The sequence below is a fragment of the Meleagris gallopavo genome, chromosome 1 (genome assembly GCF_905368555.1).
Source record: "Meleagris gallopavo chromosome 1, MGAL_WU_HG_1.1, whole genome shotgun sequence".
Taxonomy (NCBI): Eukaryota; Metazoa; Chordata; class Aves; order Galliformes; family Phasianidae; genus Meleagris; species Meleagris gallopavo.
In genome coordinates, this window is record NC_139404.1 from 117,258,598 (window position 1) to 117,275,124 (window position 16,527).

The 16,527-nt window shown below is 35.0% G+C and overlaps 1 protein-coding gene across 7 annotated transcripts in view; it reads right to left on the reverse strand.

Annotated features, from left to right (window-relative positions):
• Positions 1 to 16,527, reverse strand: part of CNKSR2 (connector enhancer of kinase suppressor of Ras 2) — a 206,467-nt gene that overhangs the window by 80,863 nt on the left and 109,077 nt on the right. For 4 of the 7 annotated variants that reach the window (XM_085210919.1, XM_085210911.1, XM_085210952.1 and 1 more), the window contains 3 exons: positions 14,373 to 14,519; positions 4,694 to 4,827; positions 1,574 to 1,785 (listed from right to left, as the gene is read on the reverse strand). In XM_085210919.1, coding sequence (XP_085067045.1) covers positions 1,574 to 1,785; positions 4,694 to 4,827; positions 14,373 to 14,519 — 493 coding nt within the window. The remainder of the gene's footprint in view (positions 1 to 1,573; positions 1,786 to 4,693; positions 4,828 to 14,372; positions 14,520 to 16,527) is intronic. The other 3 variants (XM_085210940.1, XM_085210931.1, XM_085210923.1) reach the window with 1 other exon arrangement.

A 16,527-nucleotide genomic window follows, 5' to 3' on the forward strand; every position in this document is an offset into this window, starting at 1 on the left:
ACTTTATGAAAACACATCCTTTAATATTGTGCAAGTACAATGCAAGCACATTGCTTAAAGTCCCAAGGATACTTTACACAGCTCAAGCTCGATTTGTATCACGGTTCCCAGGTGATTTTGGAGCTTGGCTGCATGATGTACCAAATATATTCTTCCTCATAGATTAAGCCTGTCATCTTCTCAAAGGGATATGATGTCAGGATTACTATAACAACTCCAAGATGCAGCCTGTGCTCAGTTTAATAATTGAAATAACAGCAAATAGGGTGAAAAAACATTCAAGCATATGTTGAGCTATTACAAGGACTATCAAAATAACTTTTATAAAAGCAAAATTTCCTCTTAATTTTCTGCCATATACTAACAACTGAACAATTCCTTGTATAGCAACAGGAAACCAATTTTCCTAGTCCAAAGCCCAAATAAGATGCTAGGTAAAGGCAGAATTCCAATAGATTAAAAATGAAAATAACCTGGAGAACAAAGCTTTGAGGAGCAAAACTCTCATCAGAAATTGTTTCAGTGTTCTCACCATAAGTAAGTCAAAATCCAAGACACGTGAGTACCACGAACATGCATGTGCGTTTACATAGAAAATTCCTACATGGACAACACACAGCCTTATAAAATAGGGACTGCTATATATAGTCACTTCTCATATAAAAAGTTAGAGGATGTTAGAACAGCATTACAAAAAAGCATACTATCAGTCATACTTCACTTCTAGAAAAGTGAAAACTAGAAAAGAATAAGAGAGTTTTAGAACACAGCACAGCATGAAAACAGTATACATCTCCTTGTTCATCTGAAAAAGTTTTGATCTTTAAAATTACTTTGGTAAATTTTTTCTAATGCCGAATTCCTAAACCTATGCTACTGTGGAACAAGGGAAGGTGATTATATTGCCTTCTACTACAATTTGAACACGCTTGTAAAGGCATTTGTCAAGATATAGTTCAGAAGACGATACAGGGACAAGTGGCTTACCATTTCCGAAGGTCAGTGAAGTCCCCAGAAGGGGTGATCTCTGAATAGAGATCCTGCTTCTTTGGCTGCTAACCCTTAAATGAGAGTGAAGAGGAATGCACCCAGGGCCCACCCCTTCCAGTTGCCCAGGTGCATTGCTTGCACCAATGTGCCCTTGGTTAAGCCATGCCTTCTCACCTGGTACTCAATCACTGATTCAGGCCTAGCAAACCCCATATAGCTACTCCTACACTTATACTGGGAGCATGATTTCATAGAGAGGGTTTAGCATAAATGCATGGCCTTCTGCCAGTTCTTTTGACAAAATGATACTGAAAAGTTATCTGGAAAATTAAGCTGATAAAATTATAGAATGCAGATTCAGAAAAATCACCAATACAAAACTGGATTTGCCATCCTTATAATAGTAATACATATATGCTTGCACAGAATAAGCCTTTATGTAGAAATTAAATGAAGTGTACAGATTTCTTAGCACATTCAACAGCCACTATGGAATTATTTTTGTGCTTAAATACAAGACCAGATGTATGAAAAATCCTAAAATCAACAAACTGTGATAATCTTTGTCAGATCAATGCCATACCATAAGTTGGTGTGCTCTCTCTCCTTCCAGGACCACTTGTTCTTCCCTTGTCATACTCATAGCAGTATAACACTGCATCTTCCTCAACCACATTAAAACGCTTTCGATACTCCTGGTCAAGAAATGAGTTTGGAGATTCGGATCCTGTATGAACTGGTTTGCCTACTGTATGTCTGCCAACATCATCACATGGGAGATTTCCTTTTTCATCCCTTCAGTAAATAAGAGATATATTATATATTATATAATATATTGAAATAAAACATTCATTTTTAAAAATGTGAATATTTAATTAAAAATGGCAAAATGTGAGCACACCACACAAGCAGCAAATATATACAACTGGCTAAAATCAGGATCACATATTATGTATTTGTATGTATGTATGCACTAGTTATCTCACACATCTTTGCTCATTTGCTTCTGTTGCAAACTGTGTTTTAATGGTTTCTTTAGAAAAGAATCATACAAATAAAGTTGATGTGCAGCTATTCTTTTTATGATTTTTTTTTGGAATATACTAGCAACTTAGTAACTTAGGGCAAGGAAATAACAACTTTCAAATGTGCTCTTTTAAATCAAATAGTTTTTTGAATCAATAGAATTTTTGAATCAAATAGTTTTAAGACATGGCTATATGGTAAGTGTGGATAAATTCAGTCTAGTTTCTTACAAACTAACCTCACAGCAAGAAGAATCTGCAGGCATTTGACACAGTTCTGCAGAAGCCAATTTGGGCCTCCAAGATGTTATAGGTATATCCGTGCAGTAACAAAAAGAATGCATAACACTTTATCATGAGCTGCTGTCCCAGGTCAGAAATTTATCACAAGGAACACGCTGCAAAACCTACACAGAGAACCCCAAGCAGATTGCCCTCTCCTTGCACTAGGTAAAGAAGGGCTCTGAAAAATTGCTCGTATGGCTGTGCCTGGAGATGGCTACAAAAGACCTAATCAGACAGTAATTTCTGAGCAGCAAAATGCATGGGAGGCTGCCAAGAGAGTAGCTGTGGCCTCATGTCCTCACTGTAGAGCTTTTGCCCCTCTAGACCATGCAAAATAAATACAAAGCTGACTCATACTTCTTTTGGTGCCCTGTAACCTTGAATGAGTACAAAGCAAAGCCAGGCAGCCATGGTGGAAAAGAAAGGGCCATCCTGAATCGGCCATGGCACCAAAACTACAAAAACCCTCTCCAGCCATTTTACTTGCTCTGCCAGGCTTTCCCAGAGCAGAGTCAGTGCTGGTGAGGGGAAAAGGCACAGCTCCACAGAGCTGAAAGTTCGTTACTGTGGACACTGGCAGGTAAAAGAATGGAGATTGATGTATCTTTCAAAGGCATTCAACAGACTTGACCAAGCACTAATTTGCTACCTGCAATTGTCAGTAACCATCACAAGAAAAGGATGGGTCCTGCTGTTTGTGTGTGGTTGTGCTGGAAGCAGTAGCATTTGTGGGTGTCATCACCAGGACAACATGGTTTGGGGTTTTATAATTTACATCAAAATGTCAAATCTTTTATTCTATTCCAGGAACAAATGGTGGGCATTTTACTTTTTAAAGCCTCCCTTTGGAACAGAAACAACAAACTAAGAAACATTTTGAACATTTTGATAATACCCAAAATAAAGACATGCTTAAATATAGTTAATCGTAGAGCAAAAAAACCCGATGAAATGTCAAACCAGATCATTCAGAAACACTGTACTGTATGTGGCAGCTTTGTGAAATGAACTACAGTTCATTAGGATTTATCTGGCAAAATAAAAAATGTGTATCTTAAAGAACCTTGTGTTAATATGTATTATCATGCTTCATCAGAATTGGCCCAAACTGGTGCATTAATAAGTATTATTTGATGGTATCAATAAATATTGATTGACAAATAAATAAATAAATAAATAAAGTGCATTCTGAAGATACCAGTTTCTAGAGTTGAACCTAAAGACTGCTGAATTTGAATATCTAATAAAAATACTTCAAGGAAGAGGATGTGTTCCCTATCAAATAACAGAAATATTTCTGAGGTAGGAAATATGATCAGCATCAGTACAAATGCATTATTTCTTTCAGGACAGTACAGTTTCAGCTGCAAGAGTGACAGGTCTTTGCCATGTAACTATACATTCAAAAAGAAAACAAAGACTGTGTTTTGGTTGGGGTTTCTTTCTGCAGTGCTTTTTTTTTAAATCTCCCCAGAAATAAAACCAGACCAGCCAGCATATAAAGTAGGGATGAGGAAGGAAGACAAGACTCAGCTCATGGCTTTAAGAAAGGCCCATGGTATCATCTAAATCATGAAACAGAAAGTCACTTTCTTGCCCTGGAAGGTTTTTTATCTCTCTGAAGAGTAAGAATTAATCACAGAATCATGATTTCTCCTCCCCACAAGGCAATTTAATTTGCCATCTACCTCACTATTGGACAGCCCCAGGAAATTCTTGTAAGCATCAGGTCACAAATCTTATTAATTGGCTAGAAGAGTTACTGGTAGTAGAGTCTAAGAAAAGCTCAGGTACCAGAAACCCAGGTTCAGGAAATTCAGATACAAGAAAGGACGTGCTGCCCTTACCAGGTTTGTAAGATAATGAACTAAAAGAACAGCAAAAAGTAATTTTAAAATACATTGAGTGGACGTTCCATGTCTGATACAGAAACATTAAAAATGCTGGTCACTTGTAAATACATCTTTAGGCTTCCGGCTGGTTACTGACATCCTTATGGATACAGCTGCAATTCTCTCCGAATTTTAAGAAAGCAACATCCGTGTGTATTACAAAATTTTTCTGAATCATTTAGGAACATGTGAAGGTATCACACACTGAGATGTAATCCTGAGAACTGCTCGTACACTAACGAAATATGTTCAAAAAGGAAATTAGTATAGCAGAACAAAGTAGCACTCTTATCGTCAAAGCTGCAAAGTTTCTTGCTTTTAGCACAGCCTCCATTGTTGCATCATAGCTCTTAGGCAATAGAATAAACTCTTTTCAAAGTTAGACATATAGGGGTTTGGATAATTTTTCTCTTTTGAAGTAGGATAACACTGTAATAAGCAATAGACTACTCCACATTTGAGAAAACAGAGTACCAAATCAGAGTATTGAACATTTTTTACCTGGGAACGTAAGGTTCTGTTGGAGGAGGTGGTATATAAAGATCCTGAAGTGCAGAGCTGTCTCTTTTTGTAGGTGTGCTGATAGTGCTGGATGGTGTAGCAACACTGCTTGTAGGACTTCTGGGAATAAGAGGCTGGTTCAAAAGAGAGAGAGAAAAAAAATCACAGTTATTCTTAAATATAATTTACTTGAAACTGAAATAGCTAAAAAAAATCTCCACAGCTCAGAAAGTTAAAGAAATAGCACTTCTGATCTTTTATATGATTTTAAAATAGCTGAAAAACTTCTGTTTAGGGATGTGCATCTATGAATGGAAACGTATTGTGCTTATAAAATTGACTCATGTGATCATATCTTACTTTTTTCCCCTTTGCACAGCAAGATTATTGTCAATGCTCATAAAAATAGTAATTAGTAGAGCCACTAGTGAAATCTTCATGAGTAAATAGCATATAGAATCCAGCGAATTGCTTAATTTAACTAACATTATAAAGAAAAAGTCTAGTGTTTACAGTAAATGTTCGTAAGTAGGTATTAAATTGAACGTTGTCTCTCCCCATCTGTTCTACAGCTTAAGAATTAGCTGTAAAAGCTTCAGTTTATGTCTGCAGGTGCTGTAAAGTCAGGTACAGCATCCTCAAGAGCACACGTGCTACAATACTGAATAAACTGGAAATTATTATTATTCTTCACTTCTCTAGGTAAACTCGTCACAAAGTAAATCACGGGTAAAAAAAAAAAAACAACACAACAAACAAAAACCAAAAAAACCTGTACCCTTCTTGCAGAACAATAATGCATCCTAGCTATCTTTCCTATTCAAGCATGCCCTTCCTCTTAATCACATCTTTACCTCTTTCTCAAATTAAGCATGATTTTCTCCTTCAACTCAACAATCTTGACTAGATAATGATTATCCATTTGAAGAATTTATTAAATCACTGTAGGACTGGAAATTGTAGCACGATTTGCTAGCACTCTATACAGATGCAAATACATAAAAACCAAATGAGAAGCAAACGTAGTCTGCTGTAGTCTAATTAATAATGTCTGCCTAACGCTTCTTGGCTTGTCTGACAGCTGAACTTAAGCAGAAGAAAATGCAAGTGAATGCACTATCTGCTTGCACCCTAAAATTTAAATATAATAGTAAAGAAATACTGAGTTTTGTTTTGTAAGAGCACATTCTCCTGCATCTTTTTGGAAGCGAAGTCTCTGAAGAAAAAGGTTTTGGGAAGACACAGTGTACACTACACCTATAATTTCTGAACTTAGGAATTGCTGGAGGACACAAATATTTCATACTGTATTTATGACAGAGAAGCTCTAAGCACTGACCAAATGGGTCTGTAGAAAGATCCTTCTGCCAGCACTATGAAGAACAGAGTGTGACAGAGAAAGCACTGAGAGAATTACCAGTTCATATTTTCTAGATATTAACCTTGGTACCTACACTGCAAAAAAAATCTCAAAGGCATGAATTTTTTCAAAACACAGTCCTTTCACAAGATAGCAATGAGCCCTTGTAAATTTATGTTCATCAAGCAAGTATTTTCCATTGCATCACTTTTTTTTCAAACTGTACTTTAAAAAGAACACATGCCCACATGCCTTAGGAAACCTCAGACATCTTTTAACTGGATTCTGTTGTGTTCTTTTTTTGTTTTGTTTTGTTTTGCAGCAGAGCTGTGTTAGATTTATCTCAAATATAATAAACTGCATGTTAAAAATGTATCGTTAAAACTTATTACGTCTACTTTTAGAATGATGTCTATAAAGTGAAACAAATATTCTCTTGCTGAGTGTAGAAATTTTCTCCTATAAACAACGATAGTGCTAAATTCTTTTGTTGCTCGATAGATTTAATGTGAGTATTCTGTAACCACACCAATGAAAGACAGCCAGTACTTACAGGAAGAAAGGGAGAAAGACACAAACACAAAACCAGACAGGTAAAAGACTTTACGACCAATAAAAACAAGCAGAAGACTGAAGTCTGCAAAAATAAGACTAAAGGTGGTGGCAAAATTGGGGGAAGGAGGAAAAAACCAACAAAACAAAACAAAACAAAAAAACCAACAAAACAAACAAGGAAAACTCTTTCAGAAGAACAAAAACCTTATTGTTTAAATTTTCATCTGTGACACAGTAGCCACAGATGTTCTTGAACCACTTACTAAAGCAATGCCTTTATTTTCCCTTTCCAATACCTTGCATTATTGTGCTAAGTACACACTGCAGATTGTTGAGCAGTTTGTAGAACTATTTTTTCCTAAGCCAAGATAATTTTGTTACCAGGATCATGTTTACTCTTGTTAGGCCCAAGACATTGTTGTTTACAGTTGATACTGACAGGAGCACTGAGAGAGGATTTGCTCCTCTCCGCACTGAAGAGGAAGGCAGCTTTGTAACAGCAACAATTAATAGGAATTTATGCTTTCTGTCACAAGGAAATTCATGCCTAAGTATAACCGTGGTCTGGGCTTACAATGGATTGATTAGCTCACACCCATTGTGACCAGCTACTGGGGGGCTTCAAGACACAGGTAACAAATTCCCCAGAATTACCTGGGCTTAGCTATTTAAATGCTAATGAGATGTGTTTCATTTCTGGAATAAAGTTTTGCTGAAACCTGAGTATTCTACCATATAACATCACAAGATCTTGAGAGTACACAGCCCAGCTATATTGGTTGGCTTGCCCTCCAGAACAGTTTGCTGGGAAACTGTAAATCAGTGGAAGTTGCATGTTTTTGAGAAATGCAAAATTTGGCTCATCTTTTGGCTAAGTGAGGTGATTAGAACACCAAGAAAAAAAAATAGAGCTCTAAAAGTAAAAGGTTTCCTTCAGACTGTTCCCATGTTAAATACTGGAATGTTTTCAGGAGTGAGAATCACAGCGTAGTTGGTAGAAGTTCTAATGACTGTGGTATCTCATGTAATTGCAATACAGGTAAATCTTCCCAGAGCCCAGAAACTCCAAAGAGGAGGTGTAATAAAATCTAGTATTTTATTACAGAGAGAAAACATAATCTTTTAGGATCACCCCAAAACATAGTAGGATATCTCACGTCTTTTATGTATCTAGGTCACACTGCCAAAATCAACTCTTTGGATCATTTCTACAAAAGCAGAAAAGCTTTGTTCCAGGAAAACTGGAACAGAAGGAGAAAATCAGATTTAAAAACAGCCCATCACTTTTTTTTTTTTTTTTTTTTTAAACCATCACTTAACCTAATAAATCAGTGAATTCTTTTAAAAGAAATGCAATGTGGTAAAAACATTCAGATGTGCTCCCCTGACAGCAGCTCAACACACAAAGAGCATTGCAGGAGTTACCACCTTGTGGATCTAGGAGTTCAGCTTTCATTTTGTATGGAATTAAAAGTCTCAAGCCCTCCTTGTTGAAAAGGGAGCCTTCAGAACCTTCAGGGTGTAGGTAAGGTGCACCCTTGAGTCATTTTGCATTGCAATTCTCATCAATCATTCAGTTTAAGTCAATCTGTGCATCCACAAGAAAATCAGATCGCATCCATCCCATATGCCAATGGCAGTCATTTAGTGGACTATATTATGCCATGTAGGCACACTGAACATCATAGAACTCCAATTCCAGTATGTCTGATTTAGATGCCTTAGAGATAAGTGTTATCACTGAGTCAACTCTCTTCCAAAGACTAGGAGTTCCTCCTGCTGCAGTCACTTTTGGCAGGCTGGTCAGGCAAGTGGGAATCCTGAAACAGCAATAAAACTAAAATGTTTTCAGGACCACAGATTTAAATACTTAACCCATGGGAACAACCTGACGGAGAAAGTTTAGAAGTTATAATATTAGAACTGGAATATCCTCAAAAATATCCCGCATAAAGCCCTACACCAATGCTAATACCCAATGACAAATACAAAATGCATGTTTCAATACACTTTGGAGTATTGTTTCTCAAACATTCTGGATGCACCATCCTCATTCAGAATTATTAGTCATCATGGATCCTCTACCAAATTGACAGCTGTCCAGAAAATAGAAAAACAACTTTACTTACAACAGCGAAGTTCCTCCATGAGAGAGAAATAAGTAAAAAGTTTCTATAATTACTGAGTGATAGTTCGTGTATATTGACTGCCACTTCTCCAAGAACTGCCCTATTCTGGTTAGCTCAGTCCTGCAGTCCCCTTCCCTCCTTCTTGTTACGAGGAGCTAGCATTGCTTTCCTCATTCCCAAACTGAGATTGTCAGTTTTTTTCTTTTATTGGCTTCTTTTTCCTCTAAACAATGAATATAATTAATATATACCATCTAAAATTCTTTTTAATGCTTTTTAAAACTCTTTGAACCTTTCATTAACTCCCTTGGTAGTTGCAATATATAGTTTGAGAAACATTGCTCCATATAAAGGCATACAATTTTTTAAAATATAAGCAAAACCAAAACAATATTTTAAGTGGTAATATCTTCACACAGTATTTGCAGCAGTAAACAGATTTTACTGTTAATGTATGTTTTCATATTGGACCAAGATATTACGATTTACTGAACAAAATGTTTCCAATAACAAACTTTTTATAAGATGAACATGACATGAAGTAATGAAATTCTGTAACCAATTCAAACTCTGTAGGAAAATTCAGTCCAAATTAATTTTAACAATACTGCGAAAAGTGCTAAGTTCCCATATAGTTAAAAGACAACTAAGCAACTGAAGAGCCAACAGTTTAGTATTTTATTCAAATATAATGATTAAAAAGTGTAAAGTCATTAATTCTAATCATATATGATTCAAACAGAACATAACATTGCTTATAGTTGAATGAAGGAAGCAATATAATGAGGAAAAATACTAAATAAAAGTAGGATTTTCTTTCAGTTCAAGAACTCTGCTGTTACTGTTGCTTCTTAGGAGGCTGAAATGTTGAACACAGCATAGTAGAGATGTGTATCTAATTGAAAAATAAAGATTATTTTAAAATAATACAGATGCTGAGGTCCTGGCAATGTTTTAACAGTAAAATTTAATCATGTATACAACAGTACAGTGAATTATTTTAAATATACAACATGTGACATTTAAATAAGCTTGATTAAGACTGTGGCAGAATAGTGAAAAGAAGTCAAAAGGTTTTTTCCAAGTCAAGACACAAGATGGCAGCTGGACCTGCCTCCAGCCTCACTGACATCAGTGAAACTGGCAGGGCTTCATCCAAATTAGCTGAAGTGTGACCATTCCTTTTCAAGATACTGGATGAAACATCTTCACACCATAGTCAAAGTCTAGTTTCTTTTGAGAAATTACAAAGCATTTTCCAGAAGTAAAAGATGGCTTTGCAGTTAGAATCTTGCTATAATGATGATACCAACTTAGAGAATCCAACATTCCTCTTTACTGAACCTTCCCCCTTGTTCAAACTGCAGTTCAGAGAGCCTTACTTTGAAACCTCCCAAGAAAAACTCAAAGTGGGAAGAAGAAATGAAAGAGACAATCTAGAGTAGAAGAGGTTTATTTATATTATGTTTTGTAAGTTTTGAACTGCCAGCTGATTGCTCCAGGGACAGACAAAAATATGGAGAGTTCCAAGGTAATTAAATCATCTTTATCTTGAATGAGAGAAGTTAAAAAAAAAAAAAAAAAAAAAAAAGATGGAACTTGGTTTTTTGTTGAACGTATTCAGTAACAGTCAGAAGTACTAACAGTGCAATCTGAAATACCAGTGTACCAGAAGAAGTAACTGAAAGGCAAATTTAGTAGCTCTTATCTTGCAGGCATAACATCTTAATATTTGTAGTACAATACCATATTAATGAATACCTTCATTGCAAAGGCAAAAAAAAACCCACACACACACAAAAAAAAAAAAACGAAATAGCAACTCTCCAAGGCCATAGCTGCCTAATTCAGACTTTATAAAAGCAATGAAAAAAACAACATAGGCTGAAAATCCCTTCATTTCCAACATTCTGTCATGATTCCAGAATGTGTTAAGGGAGAACTCTGATTACTGCAAGAAATGGGATACCTGATGGATATTAAAAGAGACAATCAAGCGACTGAAAACAGAACAAAAACCCAAACCACCTTATTTAATCAGGACACTGGGGGGGGAAAAATAGATGTTTTCCCTTCTGTACTGATGGACCTTACAGATGGAGTTAATGCACTTGTACGTACACACTTGTTATGGTTAATAGCACAGCCATAGCTAGTTGTACTGTTTTCTTTTACATCAAGCCACTGGCTGTAAGTTTCAGAACTGCTACACAGAATGGGTAGGATACTAGTTTGATGACTGGTATACCATACCAAGTCACACTCCAAATTGACAGATATACTACTAGCACCTACATACTGCCTGGAAGACTCCTCTAGCCTTTTCCCAGTTTATAAGCACACTTCCTATGGCTCTCTGAAATCCAGCTTTTCATGCTGCTGCAAATGGCAAACTTCATGTTCCTACATAGAATCATAAGCTAAACAAGCAAAATGCATTTTACCAATGGCTAAACACTATCCATTTTCAGCAAAAATTAATTTTTAAAACCTTTCAAATGTTTCTCAATCTCAATGTTTCATATTTTAATAACTGAAATATTTACATTTGCTCTAACAACCATTAAAGATCTTCACAGATGGCATGAATACAAAATCTTAGTTCTGTTTTTGTCAGCCCCCTTACATTGGGGCAAATTTACACTTTTCCAGCTCAGTTATTGCAAGTTGTGACATCGCGTTTTTCTTCTGCTCACCCCATTTGCAGAGCCAAAGAAAAAAACACAGCAAACTTTTTCAGATCCTAATCCACATTTTATTAAAATTTCATCTCCATAACTTATTCTAGAGTCTCTTGAGGCTTTCACTCACATTTTGTACTTTAACAGAATTATTATACTGAGTCATAATGTCTTTATAGCTTGTGTTCTTTGAATTATACATATGGTTCAATTAACTTAGCTCTGAGATGTCAGCACAGTTATAACATCCTCAATTATTTCACAATATCCTAATATAGGAAAACAAGTTATCATATTTTCCTCTGTCTCCAAAGGTGATGGAAGTACTGCTCTTCCTTTTTTTCCTGTTTGCTATCATTTTATTTTGTCCTCTCTCACTAGCTTCCAAGCACATGATTATGTGAATTTGGAACAAAAGGAATTTTGGAACAGTCACAATGTTACTTCACTCACAGAACACAGGGTTTTTTGGTAGATTCTTTTTCCTAACATTTTCTGTCTTTTATAACAAATAAATACTGGAATAGAAAAATAGGAGCTATTAAAACATATTTTTATTAGCTATATTTATTATCTCAAAATTTATAATACTACCTCATATTTTAATAGCTATACAATCAATTATATCGTATTCTGTTTTTACTGCTTTTTATTAATCAAGCATACCGCACCAATTTCACACTGAGGCTGCATTTAAACTTTAACACCAATAGACTCTAACATCTGTTCACCTCTCATTTGCATAAATTAACAACAAAAATCTCCTCTATATGCAGCCTCTGAAGTTTGTCTTCACGTCACCCTGGAGCTTTTTTGATAGTCTACTTAAGAAAACTACTGTTTCTCACACTAAAAATCACAAATTACAACAGACACACATGTACACCGCACACAGAAGTACTGAATAAGGTTCTGACCTTTTCCTGGTGTATCAGAATAGCGTCACGATATTGGAAATATCTCTTTAATTTTATCAGTGTCTCTATCTGTATTCATATTAGCTCAGAAAATAACCAGATTTTCTACGATATCAGAAAAAAAAAAGCCAATAACGAACAAAAAAAGTCTGTCTTTCACTCAATCTCAAAACATTATAGAAAACCTCTATGTAGACTCAGTTTCATCTTATCTAACAGAGGTTAATCTTTATTTGATCTAGCTGTCAGCACTCTTTTTATCACCAAATGGAGAAAGAAGTATGTGTATGGTCCATTTGGTAGATCAATTTAAAATTCACTCAGATGAATGAAACAGCAACTCTTCTGTTATATTTAACTTATATAAAATTAAATAAATTGAATAAAACCTTAGCATTTGCACTGAACTAATAATGCTGAGATGTAAATAAGAGCCAGATAGAACACACTATAGCAGTTTTGTTTCTAGAACTGAGTATGGAGTTTCAAACATGCTCACAACTTTATCTCATGTCTGCCTTCACTGTAAAAGGACTATAGAAATCCTCACATTCTTACTGGACTTTGTTTAGATGGTGGAAATTGGTTTCTGTCCAATTTCTTCCCATCCTTTTGATCCAATGGCCTAATTGCTAAGATCAATAGCTTATCTCATAAACTTCTGTTGTGTGATCTTTAGTTGAATGATTCTAGAGGCAAACGATAAACTGAAGTTTACAAACTGAAGCTAACTCACCCCAAAGGGATACAGACTGAAAGCATTTGATCTCATTTAAAGCAATGAAGCAATGATATGCATTTTTCATTTGTACTTATATTTTTACTAAAACTATGATAAAAAGCATAGCCTTCAAGCATGGACATTCATATACACTTATGCATACAAATCAGCAATTTTATGTTTAGACACTCATATGATATTTTTGGTTCAAAGTTTATGTTACATATATTGCCAGTACTTTATATCTGAAAGACCAGGACATCCCAATCTTTTGTAACCTTATTCAGTTCGACAGACAATGAGGTATTCAATCATGATAAAATAAATGTATAAAAATACATAGCTGAAAGAAGTTCTTTGAGATATTAGTTCTTTTTATGAACCTACCATTATTTTAAATGGCAAACACCACAGCCATTAGCAGGGGCATTTCCACATCTCATTTTCCTTTCTCCTTAACTATGTGGAAGTCTTTTCTCTCTCAAATGTACTTAATTTTAAATTAGACTTCTTACTGTGGCAATAAAAATGTACTGAAGAATGCATTCAATATGCAAAGAAAATAAAATTCTAAACATTGCCCTATCTGAACTGAATTAAAAAAAAGGGATTATTTTTCAGTTCCATCTGTTGGTTACATACTTTTTATCAGAGTGGAGATAACTTTTATTTCCTAGAGAAATCCATCACATTGACATTTTATCCTAGAATGAAACATGAATGCTTTAATGAAACGATCCCATGGTTTTCAGCACATCGTAGGCTTACTAAAAATAAAGATCCAGCTGGTCATCCTGTACTAAATCCATATGCAATGGTTCCTTCACAAGGAACACTATGACAAACATACAGATTTATTTTATACGGGCAAATTTTGCTGGTCATGTGCTTTGTTGAAGAAAATCACTGCATACGTTTTCCTACAATTCCATGACAGATCAAACTGAGGACTAAAGATCTCTTCCATATCTCTTTCTTTGAAGTTATACTGTATGGAGAGCTTAACATGATGACAAACTAAAATCTATAAGTTCCTTAGGTATGCTTTCTTCCCTTTGGCTAGAAAAGGTTTTGGGGCTACTTTTCTACCTTGAAAAGCACTGTGCTGATTACTTCTGAACTTTGACAAGTTCTACTAACAGGTTTAATTTCAGTTGAGCCTATGAGAACAAACTGCAGAGAAATCATTTCAGAAACAATTTTTCAAAGCATACAAGAGTAAATCCATATGCTGCTGAGATGAAGCACAATAAAGCATCACTGAGATAGTTTATAGCTAAAATGATGGTGTATGACTTATGATTAAGCTTCATTACCTGCAGAGCAAGGGGCTTCCATCTCATATTTTTCAGTAAAGCTGGTGCTGAGGTAAGCATGCTCTGAGGTCGCTTTTTCAAAGTTAAGATAACACCACTCGGATCCTCTCGTAGTGCATTCACCAAATTTTTCAACTGCCACCCCACCTGGTAACCAGTAAAATCATTACAATAAAATTGAGGTACAATATTCAATATCTAATGTCCCTTTTTAAATACGATTAGTAAAATAACATAATAGGAGTGTATATAAATTGTAAAGATAAACTCTAGAAATGTAAAAAAAAATTACTGCATAAAAATCATGTCAACTAAAATAATTATTATAATGCATTAAGATGGATATGCATAATTTCATGTTTTAGAATTAATAAACTACTGTTACTCCAGTGTAAAAACACAGTCAAACCTCAAAGTGTTTTTAAAATTTGCTCTGTACACAGACTTTAGGGACTAGAAGGTTAAAAAGCCCTGGCTTCTGTTCATACACTTCAATTGAAAACTGAGCATTTTGTACTCTATAGTTGCTATTTAAAGTCCACTAACCACATGCAGTCATTCCACTTCTAGTTGCTTATGCAAGCACAAACAAGAACAAATGTTCTACTCTTCAGAGTGCTATAAAAATAAAATCAGAATCACAAGGCCTTTTCTTAAATAGTACTTCTTTCATGATGATTTCAGAAACAAATAGCAAATTAATGATAGAAGTACAGTCTAGCCACTACTTCAGTATTAGACCAAAATACAATTTTCCCAATTGAATTACAGCATGTTGAAACATTCTAAAATTAAAAACTTGACTAAAGTGGAAAGTAGCAGGTTTTTATTTCTAAGCAGAGGCTAGAGCTTTCTGAATCATTCACTTTGTATCGCTGAGAAAAAGTTCTTCAAATATTAAAACAGTACAACTGATGGCAACAGCATCTGTCTAAATAAAGCCCAAATTTAGATATCTATCTTGAGATGGATAAAGATATTGCGTCCTTGCATCTTCAAGTTTGGCACATAGAGTGATAGCACACAGAATCATATGTTCCTTGAAAACTGTAGCCTGATACTTAAAAAGTGTTTATTTTGGTAAATTCGATAGTTTTCCTAACTTTATCCTTTAAATTTATGTGTGCTTTACTGTTGTTTAAAGGACCACAGTTGCAAGTATGTCTGCTTTCAGAATTTATGCAAGAACCACGTTAAAAAGGAAATTATAAAATTGAGATGGAAAATTCTTTCCAAAAGAACTTCTAGAGGTCTGAAGTGGTAATGTTACACTATATCATACCCACATATTTGAAAATGATCAAACAAGCAACATGAACAAACACAATGCAGATGATCCTTATCATCAATATAGTGACATACGAAACAACTACGAAACCTATTTTTAAGGTAGGTTGTTGCTACTTTTTTTTTTTAAACCATATTTTCCATTACACCAAAACTCACTTTGTTTCTTTTACATCACTGATTTTAAGAGCTGATACTCTCACATCAACATGCAACTAAAGCCAACGGCAATATATCAACAATCCTGTATCAAAAACACGGTTCAAACTTCACTTTTGTTCAGCCATTGTGAACCTACCTGTCTTTTTTCCACCACAGAAACTTCATTAAATCCAAGATGTACTTTTACAGCAATATTATTGTAAACAAAGAAACAGGATGTTGGCAACACTTATCTTTTTTGAATATTTTCCAGCTTCCACAGAAGACTTCCAAACATGCTGGAATTCTTATTTTCAGTCCCCTGTATTAGGGATATGGCTATTATACTTTGAATATAATTAAACATGAACATAGTCAAGTTTAGCTCAATACCTACATTCTGCTGAAGTCTCCATCCTCTTTCAATATCATTGAAACCAAGTTTCTGCAAGTATAAGCTTTGTGCCTTAATATCACGATTTCAGAAAAAATACAACACTGTTTTCAGAGACTTCCACTGCTTATTAGAAAAAATCTATTAACTACATTTCCATAGCATTACATTGGGCATCCATATGGTTTCATTTGCTCTCTGCTACTCAAAAGAAGAATTAGAAGTCCATAGTTCATGTAAGGTATCTCTGTTTGTAAGCAACTGATGCCTAATGTAACAACTGAAGACAGACTTACAGAGAGGAATACTTCCACTAAATAAAGAAGCACAGGG